At 41.2% G+C, this 18,352-nt stretch overlaps 1 protein-coding gene across 3 annotated transcripts in view; it reads right to left on the reverse strand.

Moving 5' to 3' along the window:
- Carpa (Carbonic anhydrase-related protein A) overlaps positions 1-18,352 on the reverse strand; it is a 127,856-nt gene that overhangs the window by 70,076 nt on the left and 39,428 nt on the right. For all 3 annotated transcript variants that reach the window (XM_071790333.1, XM_071790330.1, XM_071790332.1), the window contains exon 2: positions 845-892. In XM_071790333.1, coding sequence (XP_071646434.1) covers positions 845-892 — 48 coding nt within the window. The remainder of the gene's footprint in view (positions 1-844; positions 893-18,352) is intronic.

Raw genomic sequence — 18,352 nt, forward strand, 5'->3', positions numbered from 1 at the left:
GCTCGCCTTATTTTTAATAAAAACTACGACGAGAAGGGGAAGGGTATAGTGCGAGATTAAAAAATTCACCGGCGCCCGGAGGCACTCGATGGCCTCGTAACTTAAAATTAAGAAAATTAGGAAGCCGCACGACCGGTTGAGCTCGCGAAACGTTTATATCCTGTTCTCGGGAATTTAATAGAAATCACTTAGCGAATGATGCACCTGCATCGATACGCCGCAAACTTTCAAACGCGTTTTTATAAACTGAATTTTAACGATAAAGTTGATCTCACCTTATTGTAACAAGAAAATGTAAACTCAGTACGACAGATTAATTTATCGTATGTTTGTAGAGAATATTGCATTATAAAATTTATTTTAATTGTGTGATATACTTTGCGCCACGTCCTCGGAATAACATTAATTCTGCTATTAACGTCGCGCAAACCTTGGTATTCGGTAGTGAAGTTGCGAGAATTTTGTGCAAAATGAACAAACTTGCTGAAACGGGCCGGTTAAGTTTCCTACTTTGTCTATCATGCCGCGCGACAGCCGGAAATATCAAAAAAAGTGAAGATCGCGGAAATTACGGGCGACACACGTATAAAAACTGCAGTAGAGCGAAAAAATGCCACATAACAAGCCCAGCAAATGTTTCTCGACGGTAAATAACTAATACGTAATGCCAAGTATGTTACATAATAATAATAATGAACAAAATTAGCATGCGCTTTATATATTTAGGTATCATTATTCTCAATTTAAGTAGAGATAAATTCAAGATAAATTCAACGAGTGTCTGACATTAATTGACACTTGCAAGACTTTTATCTTCTCTAACGACGAAAAAAGAAAAACTCACCAGAAATACCGTCGTAGGTCCACCATTCCTCCCAACTGGCTTCTGATTCTGTAAATAGAAACAAAAGAATATCAGTAAAAAAATCTGGTTTTTTTATATATTATAATCACGTCTACCTTCTAGACTCAGTATCGTACAAACTGTTCTAAATTGTACAGTAACGTTGCACGTTTGGATTGCGATAGCTGCAATTTTCTTTCTCGCACGTTTCGCCCGAACAGTTCCCGAGACCCCGCAAGCATACGTACGGCGGAAAACTTTAGAGCTCTATCACTACGTCCAAAGACGCCGGCCGGTGCATCGATCAATTGCATTTGTAGATCGGGGACGATCGGTCAATCGATTACCGCGCGGCAGAATTCTAAGGCGGGCGCTCTCGAATTGTGCCACGTGGTTTTATGCGCGTCGGACATACCAGAAGTGCGACGGGTCCATCCCGTCGCACGTGCACACACTCGGGAAACTCGCGCTCCGTCTCCCACCCTCTCGCCCACCCTTTCTCTCTCGCAGCCTCTCTGATCGTAGCTCGACCCCATCTCGCTTTAGACGCTGACCCATATTCGATTATCTGGATGCATGCCATCCAACGCCGTACTGCAAACTAATTGCTTCAAATTGGAAAACTTTCTCGGGCTATCTCGGATCTCCCGCCTCGTCCGCTCTCCCTCGCTCTCTCTCTCTCTCTCTCTCCTTTCTCTCTCTTTATTGTCAATCTCGGCGTTTCTCGCCGACGTTCCTCTTCTCGGTTCCACAAGCGATATTTATAGGCGTCTACTCCGTTTCAGCGTTCATGTTGCATTGGCCGTTACGGACTACCGACTCGTGTCTATAATATCTGACGCGCCACATGTTTATTCGCGTGTACGACGTGCAACATGGCATACATGCTCGCTGATTGTACAGTGTACACCTTAATGGGACCGACAGGCACGCGTTCGCGTAACTGCGCGATTAAATACCTGCAGTCTCACCTGCACGATCTGCAGGATGTCCAGCAGCTTCGTGCTACGATTCGGGGATTTATCAGGAAACATCATCAAAGAAGAACTGGACGAGATGCGAATATAAATTAACGCGATATGTCGATCTCGACGAGTTTATCGGGATTAACTCGAGCTCCCGTTCGAGATAAATGACTTATATCTGAGAACGTCATAGGAAAGTCACCCGGTCCTGTACCGTGAAGGAAACCATTTTACAAGTATCGAAATCTGCCATCGTGCTCGTGTGTTATGATCGGCGGAGAATTGATGCGCTGTCGTCACGTAAAATCAGGTTTCTTACGAAGGTGAGAGTACGTGTGAATTTTGGCTGTCAAGCGCGAATACAAATGGAATACGCGATCCGGCCGCGGCGAATGTGCTCGCGAGAGCGCGCGACGGATCGACAATCGTGCGCGGCTTATTCGCACGTGCATAATCGATAGTGACGCCTGTCACTGTCATGCTCGACGGATGATATTATCAGCTCGAGCATTGCACGCGGCAACTCTTGAACCCGATATTAGAATCATCGTCGAATCGAGAACAAATCGAAGATGTTTGAGTTATTTCGCGAATTTATCTCTCTATGACTGTATTAAGCATCATCAGATTGTTAAAGACAATAGTGGAAGTAGCTGACGGAAATAGGCGGCAAACATTGTTAACTTTAATAACAAAATTGTATAGTCGAATTAATCTCACATCTTGACGGATGACATTTTAGCTGTTCCGATATCTTTCTGAATTTAATCATATTTTTTATTAAAGTAACAATTTCGACTCGATTTTCAGTGAAATAAAACAGATGAGTTTCGTCACGAGGCAATAAAAAGTTTATTAGTCTCGTAACCTCGTCTAAGTTTCGACCGTAACGTTTTCCTCTGACGGATATTTTAGGGCAACGTCGTCCAATACGACTAATTTGAATATTTCATTTGTGGAAGACCTGTTTTCTCAGCAGAACATTCCATCATTCATTGCACGTTTTATATTCAGACTGTTTTGATGCGACACTCGATGCATACGAAAAAAATATTTGTAGAGAATTCCACAGTTTGCGATCATAGTTTTAGTAACGTTGAGAATTACAACGAGAACCTGCAATTGATTCTCCTATAGCAATAAATGTTTATTTCAAATTTTGTGCGATAATGTGCACGTGCACGATATCTAATTCATATATCCTGTCGTTTTATCAAAGTGACAAATCGATAATTTCGTCAGGCCGAAGTCCACGAAGTTACCATTAATACTGACATGCATATGCGAAGATACGTTTACGAGGTGCTTCCTGCCGGCGTCATTTCGATTATACGATAGCGTTTATCGTGCCTGGATCGCACGTCCCTGCACACGAGCGATCACGAACGGCGTTTCAGATACTTATGTCTGACATAGCACAAAGAAGTATCTTTTAGCGCAAGAAAGTATCATCCAAAGTAACGATAACGCAGAACTGTCGCATATCGCTGAGAAAACTTTTATATTGAAGACGCGTGATGAGCGTGAAACTTTTTTTTTAGTTTTGCGACTCACAATCAGTCGCTTTGTCATTGCGAAAACAAGTGAAATAGAGACTTTCGGTAAACACCTTAAGACCTACGACGTACCCGGAAATGCGCAAAGACCATGCGCCTTTCTAATGCACGCGTCGATGCCTGACCTATTTCTGGCCGTACTACTTACGTTAAGTAGCAGCGCGAGATGCCTCAAGTGAATCTCACTCGCTTTATTGCTTCTTCTCGTAATAATATCGTCCAACTTCATTCCCTCTTGTTTTCTTTTTCTCGTTTTCGTCTCTTGCTTTAGTTGCATTATAAATGCGACATTATGTCGTGTAATAACACAGATGCGAAACATTTCCCTGATTATGTTTTCACGCTAACTGCGGAAAGACCAACGCGCATGGCAAATGTTCTGAGCACAAATTTAACAAGCCGCTTAAACGGGATGTGTCGGAATAGTTTATCTTCGCGCGGAAAAACCGTCGCAATTTTTCTTAATTACAAGATGAATCTGATGAAAAATAAATGAAAAGGTATGTACAAAAATGTAATATAAATATTTATATGTCATAAATTTTATCTAATTGTATATCAATTAAACGCCACTCTTGATATTCTGTCATTTATTTTATAATAATTTCGTTATTCACAAGACACGTTAAGCGCCATCACAACTTATATAAATTTTTAATAATATAATTATATTAATTATATTACTCCACAAAATATGTAGGATGAAATTAAAATGCGAGAAACAGTTTACTTAAAATATAAACGTTAAAAATGTTATAATCATCAGACGCGCGGACAACAATATTTCACACACTCCTACAGCAATCTAATTTGCTCATTATGTACTTTCGGTGCAAGAAATAAACAGTTATTAAATAAAAGCAGACATATATTGTTATAGGTTCTACGGACAACATTCTCGAATAAAACGTTATGCGAAATCTCTCGGAGCAGAAGTAAAAAAAGAAAGAGAGGGAAGAAAAAGAGAGAGATTAGTTCACAGTTATCCAAGGACGAATTACGCAATTATATACGTGCAATGAAAGTCTCGCAAGAACGCGCCCAAGAGCGGTCTCGCATGCACCGGATGCGTACATGGCTGCATGGGAATTGCACGCGGGTTAAAGGGAGCCTCGCCTCGGGGTAACGCCTGCGCCAATTTCTCGTCCGCCTCGCGGCAAGAGCATATCCGTACCGGCAGGTGCGAGCGCACTTACACAATCTTCCCGCATTCAGCAAATTGTTACTCTTATTACACGCGGAATCGATAGTACGCCTATTCCGCCGCGCTCTCCTTACCATTACGCCACTTTCTCGAAAACCCTTTTCCCTCTGGGAAAACAACCCGCGTATCCCTGATACGTGTGTCGGACCTCGCTCGCCCTAAGGCCGGCGGAATAACTTTCCGCGAAGCTTTCAATAATTCATGTCACGTGCCGCGCTGTCGGAGATTCGCGAGAAATACGCAACAGGAAATTGATCTTATCAGAGGAAAGTTTAGCCCGGGCCTATATGAATAATTAGTACTTTATTTTAATTTCTTAAGATACGCTCTTTTCCTTGATGCAAAAATTACAAGTTCCTCGTCTCATTTACGTTAAGCATCCTCCAATAAACGTGACTTCTCCCTGTCGATGAATCGATCCCGTGAATAAGTTCCTCGTTCGATTTTTACCGCGAACGATACTATGAGTAAGCCAATTTTCGAGGCACCATGCACGATAGGCGATAGGCGATAGGGTAGGCGATATTGCCGAATCAGAGGGAGGGAGTGTTTGCGCTAAATTAATTTCGGGTCAGGCGCGAGCAAAGACACGTAACGTGTGTGTAGTGAACAAAGTGAAACAAAATTGAATCACGGATCGAAAGTGCGGACTGCGGGCTCGGTGCAACGAGGGGTTATCCCAGGGCAGAACTAACGCACGCGAGGGTGTGTTAAAGCACCGCGGTTCGGATAATTTAAGTAAATATTTCGTGATATAAATGAAAGGCACGTGAGCCAGATACTGATTAAACATTAAAATTGATCGCCGTGGAGCCATACGAAATTACAGTCCACAAATGCCGGCGCGCCGTTTCGCAAGATAAGACTGGGCAAATAACGGTGCAGATACTATCGCCTGTGCCTCTTTCTTTTATCAAGAGGCATATCAAATAAGTCTATAACTAACCAACGTAGACCGTATCACAGCAAAGTTATTTCACGATCAAGCGCATAGCGCACGAAATATTTTCGAGATACTAATGGGAGGTTCGCTCTGGATACAAACGATTCTCTCTTCCTTTCGAGCAATAGGTTTCCCCCTCTCGTAACTTTTTTAATATTAATCTCATAAAATTCCAATATTACAAGTTTTATATTAATACGTAACATTCGTTGACGTAAACGGTTTTTTCTTTTAAATACCTAAGAACGAATCTCTCGTACCGAGAGAGTTCCGATATTCGTTACGGTTTAATCGATACAGCCGGCAGCGTGCCGACGATCCCGACACGTGATAATTCCGCGTAATTCTATTCGTATACGCGATGCGAAATTACCGGGCACCTTGAACGACGTGACGTGGAAGCGGAACGAGATCATCCGCCGCCCCGGCTAATTTTCTAATACTTATTCTTCTATTACAGCACAGCGCGCGCGTCCGCACGTTACCATATTACCTACACTCGTGATCTGAATACATGCATATTCATCCATACGTCTTTATAACGGCGGGCGCACACAGCTAAGGACCCTTTTTTGCATAGAGAGCCACCCCGTATAAACGGATAAATTCAAATTGAAGCAGCACAAAAGTGTAAATGAACTTTGCGCCGAAAAGGGCCGCTTGTCCAAGCGCCGTCGACACGGATGACTTTAAAGGGGTCGGATGGCCTTTGCGTATATATACGGCAGCCTCCGGATTAAAAGATGAAAAGAAGTACGAGCGTCGACGTACGCTCACCAGTTAATGACCGACCGTGCACTTTCCTTCGCGTATTTAAACGACCTGCGTGTAAATTTCTTTTATAATGAAGTTTACTACAAAAGCTTGAGGGTCAACTTCATTCTAACAAACTTTTTCAAACTATAAAAATCTCCATAAAGATGCTATATACACACTTCAATTTCCTCGTAATATTTTATGAAAAGTCTCATTTACAGAATTAAGATTAGTACGCATCACAAAGTTTATATCGTTCGTTGTTTCTAGATAATTAGAAATATTGCTCTTTCTATCTTATTAATTATAAAAGTGCTTATTAATTATAGAAGTAAAATATACAAAGTGGTTTGTAATGACGACAAAAATGAAAATGCCGCAGAAATATTTCCGCGCCAATGTCAATCCGTCAACGTTTATCATAGCCGCAACGTTTATCATACTCCTCTTGGAACTTTGGATTAATCGCAAAGTATATGAGGGTAACAAGCGGGGTCGTAAACGAATTCCCTGCTACCTACGTTCTTCGCGAAGTGTCGGAGGGGTGCGGACGCGTAGGAGGGACTACTTGCGGCGTTCGTTCGTGCTCGAGCGAAGGGGGCGCGAAATGGGTTATACAGAGGAGAGTAGGATAGAGGAAAGGAAGGTGAGAGCCGGGGTGTCCAAACGAGTGGCCAAATGTAATTTAAAGAAGGAACGAACTTCATCTCCTACCACCACACTCTCGAGCCCACTCACCACCACCCGCCTCCACCGTCCCATCCTCGGGCAACGACCAGGAGGAAGAAGGCGAAAAGTTCAGTCTGGTTTACAATTCAGCCCGCATACAGCCCTGCCCTCCTACCCGTCTTTCTCAGCATCATCATCTTCTTCTCTCACTCTTTCTCATCCGTTCTCTCGTCACCATTCTTGTTTGATTTCGCCGAACTACAGTCCATTTCGAGTTTGCCTGACGCGAAACACTATCTATATAACGGTACCATCAATCGATGAATAATATTCTCTTTCTTTCTTCCGGTCATCTTCCTTTCATTATCACACGGTTAATTCCATAACACTTAATGAGTCTACCTGATAATTTGATAGGCGAACACTTAAATTTTGCATTCCAAATTTTACCAATAAATGACTGACCTTTATGTCTTTAAGATTTTTATACACGGCTTCTTAATACATAATTTTATGCATGTCTTAAATAATTAAGGAAATAAAGTGGTTATAATTAAGAAGTATTAAAAAATATTACTCGCAAAATATGTATATTAAGAATCGCCATATTTTCTTCTTAATCTTCTTTATATCTTTTGTATATACTTAAAATATAAGTATGTACTTATTTTTTAAATAAGAAAAAACATTATATAAGTAGAAAGTTGTAGATAAAAAAAAACTTTATGATTTTATATTATCTGAAAACTTTTGAGCGCGAAGAAATTCCCATACTAGTAAATTCATAATTTAGATTAGAGTGCCGTAGTACAGAGTCCATTACAGATAAACCAACTTAAAATCTTTTGAAAAATATGTTTAAATACGATAAAATACTTATATATAAATTACAAAAATAATTATAAAGTAAAGAAAACCTGAAAAAGAAAAACTGGATAGATAACCAAATTTAAACGTATACAAAGTGGTTTGACATAAAAAAATGAATAGTTAATTAAAGAAACTAATTTGACACTGACTGATCGGATAAAAAACATCTATATATCAATTCTTAAATAATGAAATAACCGGCATCTAATACAATTTCTGTCGAAAATAAAGCATGATTGGTAATAAAGAACCAATGGGAAAACCGAACGAGATACGTGCATCCAGCTCCTTCGATATTCACTTAACGTGTGGTTCCAGCAGAACGGATGCGATTCGTTAAGCTTGATATCGCCGTGCACTTACGGCGACAGCGGCAATAAATCGCATACGCGCACGCGAATTCTCAACGATTCGAAACGCCGCCGTCGAGTGTCTGCGTGTGAATGGCTCGCGTCTACGTGTAGACCGTGTAAACTACTTCTTTACGCGTAATCCACGTAGACGGTGCATAATTCACGCGAACGGCGCCACTAATGGCCACGCTTCTCCACCTTTCCCTTGTTTTTAAAATAAACACTTTAATGGAAGAAATTAAATTTAATTTACAATTATTTGAGTTTTTCCCGTTGTATTACAGCTAAAGTAAACGTTATAGCACGAGAATTATTTGCAAGATAATTTTAATTTTGCACGCGTTGCACACAGTGCAAATCGAAATCGCACGCATCAACGAATTTCTCCTCGTTCATCGATTAGGCGCTTTGCTTCGATCGGCGATTGCGCCCACCTCGTCGGAGCGCCTGCCCAAACATAAACTCTTAACTACTTGGTACACGGATCGAAACGACGGCGGCGTCTCTAGTAAGTGCGGCCGTAAACACGTGCGCGGGGTGGTCTCCTTAATCCTTAAAACCTCCGGTCCGCGCGATTCGTTTCACCGTTCATCCCCGAATTTATAGCCTTTTCGCGATGCGGCGCGGCCGGCGCGTCGGAGTCTCGTTTCGGAATTCTCGCCCTCATCTTCCGCGACGTCGCTCCACGAGCGTTTTAGTAACGACCACCGTCGTCGTTTCCATTTCCCCGGCGGGAGGGGAAGGGGAGTGGAAACAACGTGTAGGAAAAAGAGGCGGTCTCGGGATAAAGGTTCCGCGCAAGTCGCGCGTTTACTTCGCGTCATCAGCGTAATTGTATGCGAGGGAATAAACAAAACTATAAAGCTCTCGCCGGTCCGGATTACTTTTCCGCAAGTTCTCTCCTTGCGGTTCCCGTTCTCTCTCTTTCTGTCTCTCTCTCCACGGCCATTTTTCTCATGGCCTCTCTTTCTTTCTCTCTCTCTCCTCGCTCGGTTTCTTTACGTCCCGTGGAAGCTCCTTGCACTCCCTCTCGCTCTCCTATCTCTGAAGCTTCCGGAATCGAGAAACGCGCGTGTGCGCCTAACTCACACGTGCCATCGACCCTCCCGCGCACATGAGTCTACAGGGTGTATCTCAAACTTCAAGAATTCAATTTTTCATTTTACAATTGTTATCATTATTAACGCGACTGAATAAAACTGTATTCTATTCGCATATAAAAATGTATGTTACATAAAAATAATATTTAGTGTATCGCGGATCTTTTAGACTTCTTAGGAAGGTAGATCTCTACATTTCAAGACACAGCCTGTATACCAATACGCTTCTCATGAAACTTGCGCACGTATGGGTGGTGCGCATGTGTAAATACATCCACACACAACGGCACCCGGACCGACTCCCCAGCCTTCCTTGGCGGTTGCTTTTTATTTACCCCATTTCCTCCTTTGTTTACTCGAGGGGTTCCTTCGCTATCCTCGTCCCTCTTCTTCTTCTTCTTCTTCTCCAATGGCTCCCAATCCTCCTTTCCTATGGAATCGAGCACTGCAGCCTCGGGGATGGCGCACAGGGCCGAATCAAACGAACTCGTCACCCTTGTCGGCGTTCCCTCTTGAGAACCGGCCAATGGGATTAACGGGCAATCGGGGTGGCAGGTGAAATTCTCACTGGAGTTCCACTCAATGACTCCTTTAAACTCCTGCGGTTGAAGTTCTCTCGCGAAAAAGATTTCGTAGATAAACGCAAAGCGTCGATCATGATCGCCTTTTCTCGATTCGTTTTCCCCATTGCGCATACGTAACGTATGCTCTCACACGTCTTATACAATTCTTATAAATCTTCACAAATTTGTAATATATGCAAATAAGATATTGCAGGCCCCGATGGTGCGCGATAGAAAGTAATTTGAGCGAAATCGTAGGCAAGTGCGGATCTATCTTGTATCTGCCATATATTTATGTTACGGTATTTATTCGTTAATTATTTGTTAATATTATATTTTATATATATACAGTAATATTTACGCGTAATTATTTCATTGCTTTAAAGCTGAAATTCCAGCCAATCTACTTTACCTTCTCAGTTTCCCAATGGTAGTTTATGGCATTTATCATGATTCTACCGCAAAAGCATGCGTGTGTGTGCGTACGTGTGTGTAGGCAAAACGCGTCTGGCGACGCTTTATCCTTTTGTTGCGACAGGCAGAGCGCATGGCTACGCCACTGACGTTAAATTTACGTGAGAGAAAACGAGGGGTGCAAGCACCGCACTCGTAAATACGCCCTCGTAAACACGTGCCCCCGCGGCGGCATTAGGACACGTAAATGAACTAATATCGCGTTCCACCTCTCATCCTCCGCGGCACAAGTGCTTTCCCGGCGCCGGTCCTAATTACGCTAGCATAATGAATCCGTGAGACGAAGCACGATGATTTCACAATATTCTCAACAAACGACGCAGGTATAACGGCAAGACTGCGCGTAAAGCGCAGTTGCGTCAGAAAAAGATAAATAACAATGCCAGTGATTGAGCAATATTATACAATTTAACAATTTTTCAATAAAAGATATTAACGCGACTCGTTACAACTTCATCTCAGACATGTAATAATGTGTTACTCATTTGATGACTACGTTTTTTTATAATTTTATATATAAACATCTATTTCTTAAAATAATCTACTGTAATTTAAATTAAAAAGGCTAGTAGAACAATATATTGCTCTTTAAATATGTAGAATCGTCCTATTAACCGGTGCTCGATTTCCGGGGAAACATGCACGTGCGTGCCATTCGAGAGATGCAACACAGGGGCGTTCATCAGTGTCCTTAACTTCCGGAATGCTCATCACGCAAGGAAACATCGAATGCAAGCGCAACGGGTTAAACCCGTGAGAATGAGAGTTCGTAGCGCTGGGGGGTTTAAGTTGCGTGCGCTGTTTCTAAGCTGCTTAGAATTTACGAGCTACGTCGCAAATGGCACCTTCATCCTCTGTCTCGGGATGCAACCGAGTAAGACATTCGGCCTGATCCGTGAACTTCGCTGACATTGCGACAAGCCAGTGTGTTCCGTAAATTTCCGATCGACCAAAACGCATACGGTCGGCAATTTATATCATAAAATTACGTTTCGTCTTACAGCAATCTGAATAAGAGCATCGTGTTCAACAATCGATTATTGTTTGAGCTTAAAATATCTTCCTTTTTTTTTTAATAAGCAAACAAACGGTAACGCATATTAACGATGCTGGTTTGCATAACTTTGATACTGATTATTCAAAAAAATCCTTTCGTTAAGTAGATCCGTTCTGGAGCCTGCAAGAAGACGACGATGTGTACTTAACTTATTCGTTACAAAGTTCCAATATTGGATTATTCGACATTATCGACTTTGCTTCTTCGAAACTGCCATATACGTGATATTTTTTATCGCTTTCGTTAGAGATGTTTATTTTCCAAGGAAGCCCAGCAAAAATTGATACATCCATCCGAAATTGTGACGCGCCGTTTTTTATGTTTCTTATAATTCACGTGGCAAAGATATGAAAAAACATATATATGGTGATGGTGACAAATGAGTTAACATATTCTACATTGTTGCAATTTTTAATTCATTAACTCACATTCACATAAATGCCACACGGGAGACGCAAAAGAGAGGCGCGACGAGGTCGACGTTTACTTTCTCCCGGACATGGCTGATGGTGCGTACGCACTTAGGAACGGAGATTGGCGCAGGGCGAGAGGGAGGGCCGGAGGGGTAACTTCGTTCAGGTTAGCGGTGATTCGATTTACCTGGAAGGCCGGTACGGCCAAGTGTACAACATGTTGCAGGCTGGGACAGCAATATGTAATCCACTTTAGCCACGCGCGCGCTGCCTCTCCTGGCTCTCCTTCTCTGTCTCTCCGCTCTCTCGCACGCGATATTTATCCCTCTCCCTATTCCCGTTCCTGTCACCCTCTATCTATCTTTCTCTCTCTCTATCTTTCTCTTTCTCTGTTCTCGACCACGGATGCTGCCTATCGTTAAGTAGATTTTCCATATTACGAGAACGCTATCATCGATCCTCATGTTGCAAAATCGTAAAAAATAAATACAATCTTTAAAAGTCACATGTCAAAGTTGCTGTCCAAAAAACGCGATTATGAGAGAAACAAAGAGTTTCGAATAAGAACTTCGAGCTCTCTGCCAATAATGAAACGTAATTCTGTTCTTGTCAACCTTTATTATCGAGATCTTAGTGGGTCTTTGTAAATTAACTCTTTTTCTCTCTTCCCCTTTTTAGCAAAAAACAAAGCCAGTATATTGTACAATTTAATTTATTATCGTTAAATATAAATAAGATAATAATTTCATAAAATCCATATTGAATCAACTAGTAAAATATATAAATCACAAGAATTTCAAACGTTATAATCTACTTACATTTGCGATATCTTTTCGTTTCTTATAATATGTATAGATTTTCTATAATGTTTAACTATATCTGCATTTTATAAATTATCATAAATTTAGCATAGCAATATTAATGATCATTTAGCATCTATAATATATATTTCTTCATTTCTACTTATCATATTTAATCATGAACACGATTACTTAATTTCAAATTTTATTGAAATAAAATAACCACGTAATTTAATCTAATTCTATTTTATGTTCTCGACGAAAATAAAATCAGCAATAAAACTTTCAAAAAGAATTTTGCTAACACGCGTATATTGCAGCAAAGTTGAAAAGGAGCGTCAAGTATTGGAAGCGTTGAACAATATTCAAATATTGTATTGCAATAATTAAGAAATAACACGACATAATTAAGCGAAGCAAGAAAGTCTCTCTCTCTTTCTCTCTCTCTCTGGAGAAGGGCGGAATATTGCATCGCATTTTACATTTTGTGCATATATTTCTGGAAGACCGTACTGTACTTCGTTTGGAGACAGTCGTACAGATTTCGCCATCTTACTACCGGGCCACCCACCCGCCCGTTCCTCTTTCATCTTATATTCATCCACTGAATGCCAACCGTGCGCCAACATTTTCCGTATTATGGTTTCGCTTGTCGATCGATCTGCTCACGATTCCGGGTAGAATCGTTTGAGTCGAATGCATGCGACAGTCTTGGCTCGGAGAAGCTTGACAGAGGTCGGCCTTAATAGTCCGCTTCCATAGCCGACGTAATAATAACAAGGCACACCCGGTAATTAAACTCAGGAGATCGGCCGTGTCCTTCCCTAATGACAATGCGTCGATCGTATTCATTAATAATTTCTCGACCGACCATATGTATGCCGACCATATCCTTGAAAATTAAGATTGTCGCGTAAATTCAAATAAATAAACCATATAGCGATTTTTCTGTGTATAGCTTTATATACGGTACCCTGTGTATTCTCGAAAAACAATGGAATTTTGTTCAGGTAAATTAATCATCATACATTTAGAGATCAACTAGTGAGAAATCTACTTAACGAAGAAATTTTAGTTTATCTCTGTGTAACAGTAGAATAACAATTTTTTATCCAAAGATAAAGTATGTTTAATGTTTAAATTACCGCTCGTGATGCGTAATTATGGAAATTGTACTACGTAGATACACGAGAGCTCAAGATACATACTACCTATTTTCATGAAATAGGAATGCGTTAATTAGACGATTACCGCGGCTATTGCTTTCAACATAAGAGAACGATGTCCGCGCATTTTCCTTCGTAATAGCGTCATCGAATCGCGAGCTTGATTGAAAATTCCAGGACGGCATTTGTTTCACGTAATATTCTTTTAAGACTGAAATTTTAAATTGTAGCGCAGAGCAATTGGTAAGGATATAATGTAACGTTATTTCTATCTGTGTAAAGTCTATTGCCTTACATGGGCAAGTACATGCCATAACTTACCAATTTAGAGCAGATTTTCATTAGTTTAACTTCCGCCGGCGTGTCTCTACTGTTCCACAACATTCTGTGGACAGCATAGTTTCTCTCTTGCGCTCGTAATTAATTTAATAGAAGGTATACCCGTGAGTGAAACCGCTATACATAACCAATCTTCGTATTATCTTATTCGCGTGATTACATTACTTTGGGACTTCATATTCCATTGATGCTCATCAATTAACATATAAATAATGTACAAATGAGATCTTTTGTCGAGTAGGTAAATATAAATATGTCAATATACGGTCAGGTTAGATCTGTTATGTCTAGTATTTTTCGCGTGAATTTATATTTTTGCTTCATAAACTACTGACGGTCTTGAAACGCAGTCTGAAGCTAAAATAATACAATTACATAATTAAACTGATAATTAATTTAATAACACCGATACTAATACGCATCTAGTAGAACCAAAATGCAAAGGATATGTTGCGAAAAATATCACCCCAGCCCGGATTCGAACCTATGAACTTCCCTACATAAATTCACGTAAAAAAATATTAGGCACAAAAGATCAAGCCTCACTGTATGTTGGCACATTTTCTATTTACTTGATTGTTATCATAATGATCATGATCATTCACTTAATACAATATCTTTCATTTTCGCGCACCGACCAACGATGGCATCTTATTGTCAAAATGCCGCGAAATCCGACTTATCAAGTAGAATCGACGCACAAATAACAGCGCGTCAGCGAGTCAACCCGCGACGTAATCCCGCGCGTGTCACGCGAATATTTGCTGATGACAAACTCGCTTTCGACCAAGCCACGTTGACCGGGCCGTGAGTCCAGTTAGTCGAGTGTGTTTAATCGAATAATATCTGCGACACCCAATAACAATACCCGCCTCACCCTTCTCATTGTCGCGGCACGATAGCGCACTCGCGTGCAGACACGGAAATGGAGGCGAGTGCGCGGGTGCGCGTTTATACGGATGTGCCTGTGTTAACACGTTTATGTACGAGAGATGCATTCCCCGCTGCGCTACCTGCTGTACTCGCGTTTATCGGCCACGCTCAATACGCATGTTTCTGCACGCACAACCGCATCCACAGGCGACTGCACACGTCCGCGCGTCCTTGGTTATTTGTTCGATATGAGCCGGTGTAAACAGTTTCGGTTATTTGTAGTATATCGACTAAAATCTGCGGATATACATTTATAAAGCGAATCACAATTATATATTTTTCTACGCACTTTTTCTTTTCTCTTTTTTTTAAACGAGGTATCTCGACATTACACTAAATTTAAAATGCCCGAAACGGAATTAATAGACGATTGTTTTTCCTCGATAAGCTTATTGTACTTTTATTCAAAATAGCTTTTAATCTCTTAACGTATAAAAAAAACTTATAAACATTTTATATGCATTCGGTCGTATGTCTGTTGATAATAAGCGATTATAAGGACTAACCTAATCCTATATGTGACCGCATGTTTCCAGATACACGATGCAGAGAAGATAAATATGTACCTGTTGTGAGCGTAATTAGGTTCACGGTAGATGATATTTTAATTAGTACACTAATTTAGTTCACTACCAGGGAGATCCAGATTTTCATCGGTATTAGTTCGGAAATGTATGACACCGACGAATACCGAGTGGGCCGATAATTATCCATCCCGAATATCATGCGATAGTGCCGCCCTGTGCACGCGTTATCCTTTAAATTAAGTTGGATATTACAGACCCGTGTATTATTAACGAATACATTGCGCATGTTTTCTTAGGTAATAGCAAAGTGTATTACATTAAATAAATAATTAGAATTTTTATTTAAAATAGCAACAATAATTAATACTTTCTCGCATTTAAGTAACATTTATTTATAACTTTAATAAAAATTATAAACAAATAACTCGATGAGAAAATAAACTTAAAAATAGTAAAAGGATAAACATCTTTTCCTTTTATTTTTGACAGAAAATGTTAAAAATTTTATTAGCCTTTCTTGGCCATAAGGTTTATTAAATTTTATTCCATATAGATTAGTATATTGTCATCTAAAATATTTAAGTAGATAATATCTATAATAGAAATGGGTCAATTCAAACAGCGCTAATAGAATTGAGTACGAAGCCTATCTTGATTTCTCGCACGTTATTTTGAGCAATTCAACCTCCGCTGATCCGCAATTGCATATGTGCCGATCTACCCACGTGCATACGGAATTCCCGACCGGGTGTCTACGCGTGTGTCTATATATAGATGCGTGTAAGTGTGTCAACATTGTGTATCTATAACCCCGCAGGATGTTTCGGGTTAGGATTTCCCTGGAATGTTATACCGCGCGCGTGTGTGGGAGAGGATTGGTAATCCGGTGCGGGAAACGAGGGGTAAACGGGGTTTGAATTTGGGTCGCGAGATAAGGGTAATCCAAGGGTTTCGAAATGCCAGATAATTTCTACGAGGACCTTGTGTCCCGCGCTTCGCGTTTACGAGTATTTCGGGCACGGTGGCCATCGCCTCAATCGCGAGAGAGAGAGAGAGAGAGAGAGAATGCGGGTAATTTCGTATGGCGAACGGTCCCGAACGGCCGATCCTCGTTTGCGGCCGGGGCCCTCGTTTTGAAGTTATGCAACCGGCCAATTATTATCGTACTGGTGAATCGCGAGGAAATACATATTGCCGGATTATACGGTCTCGCGTGGCAAGCGCAGAATCACGGAATTATTTAACGTCATCGGAGGGATGAACCCCAACCCTCGAAACGGCATGCCCGAGACATAATGCACTCCGACCTCCTCCATTTCTCGCTGCTCATTTTGATACAACTCGATACAATAAGACGTTGCAATAAATAAAATCTAATTGGGACGTCGCAAGAGATATAAAGAAGGCAATTAAGAGAATTTATTGAAGGTAATAAAAGATAATTAAAAATTACACGTAAGTAACTCCGTTTTTATTGGTATGGAGAAAGAGAGAGAGAGTCGCACATACATAAATAATAATGACGAAAGATTTGCAACGCAAAACGGCTGCTGTGTTTTAACATTCAATAACCCATCGATATTAAAATATCTCCTCCAGCTACAAAATCGACAACCTACAGCGCGCGCGATTTTCACCTCCGCGCTTTTTTGCCTCATTTTTCTTTCCTCTCCCAGGGAATACCAGTGAGCCATGCAAATACCGTCTCGAAATAAGATCGCGCGCCGTTATCTCTTCCTTACCTCGTTTTTTCCACCGCGCGTTTGTTCTCTCACGTTCGTTCTTTCGTTCGTTCACCTCGTTCGGTATTCCTGACCGATAAATTCCTCGTGGATTCTACGGAACAACCGTGGGAAAATGGTTTTCACGATGGGCTGCTTAGCGAGGGATAATAACGATAATAATGACGCTAACGCGCTGCATCGCCGTCCCCGCCAAGGCGAGAGAAGCTACACGAAGAAATCGAAGGTACGAGGTGTGCCCGAGCGGGTCGAGAGATGATGGCTGAAGGCAAAGAAAGAGGGCAAAGGTGAGGGAAAGGGTAGTGTGAGGTAAAGATGGAAAACTTGCCAACTGAGTTATTCCTCGCCCGAATTCTTCGTCCCTCAGTCTGCCAGAACGAAGAAGGAAATATTATTTCGCTTCCATTGGGGTTCCTCTTCGCCCGCTGCTGCCACCATCCGCCCTCTCCCCCTCCTACGGTTCCCTTTGTCGTTAATCGAGAGTTCGAACTTTAGATTACACTCGCCTTCTGCGTGCCTTCTTTGCCGGCCGGTGAGAATTCAAAGGACATTGTGTCGAAACTTGGGAACAAGAACCCGTTGAAGGGTGCATATAGCCCCGGTGCGGATAGCGGGTTGAAAAGGGGGAAGAGAGACAAAAAGAAAAAGGAGATAAATAAGGAACCAAAGCAAAATGCGGAGTTGAGTTATTCCTATCGCGATTGGGAGAAGTCGTCTCTGCGGAAAGACGAACGGCTTGCGCTGCTGCCATAGGGAAGAAATTTAGGCGGTCGTGATCTATCTTTTTGACAGATGATTCTGGTCAAGTAAAAACGAATTTGCAACGATGTCCTTGCTGATACAATCGGCACTAACAGCTAAAAAATGTGACTCAATGGATGCAAATTTGTCTATTATTGTCTTACAGCGCAAAAAACGTCGTATATTTAAATTAATTAAGACATATATGTATATTAACGAAAAGACTTATCGATTATTTACAAGTTAATAATATCACGATGGTAAAAAGCAAAATAAGTTTCGCGAGTCAGCTCGCAATTGCACCTATCGTTTCGCGCTTATTACGTTTCAGATTGCG

The sequence above is a fragment of the Temnothorax longispinosus genome, chromosome 10 (assembly GCF_030848805.1).
Source record: "Temnothorax longispinosus isolate EJ_2023e chromosome 10, Tlon_JGU_v1, whole genome shotgun sequence".
NCBI classification, from domain to species: Eukaryota; Metazoa; Arthropoda; class Insecta; order Hymenoptera; family Formicidae; genus Temnothorax; species Temnothorax longispinosus.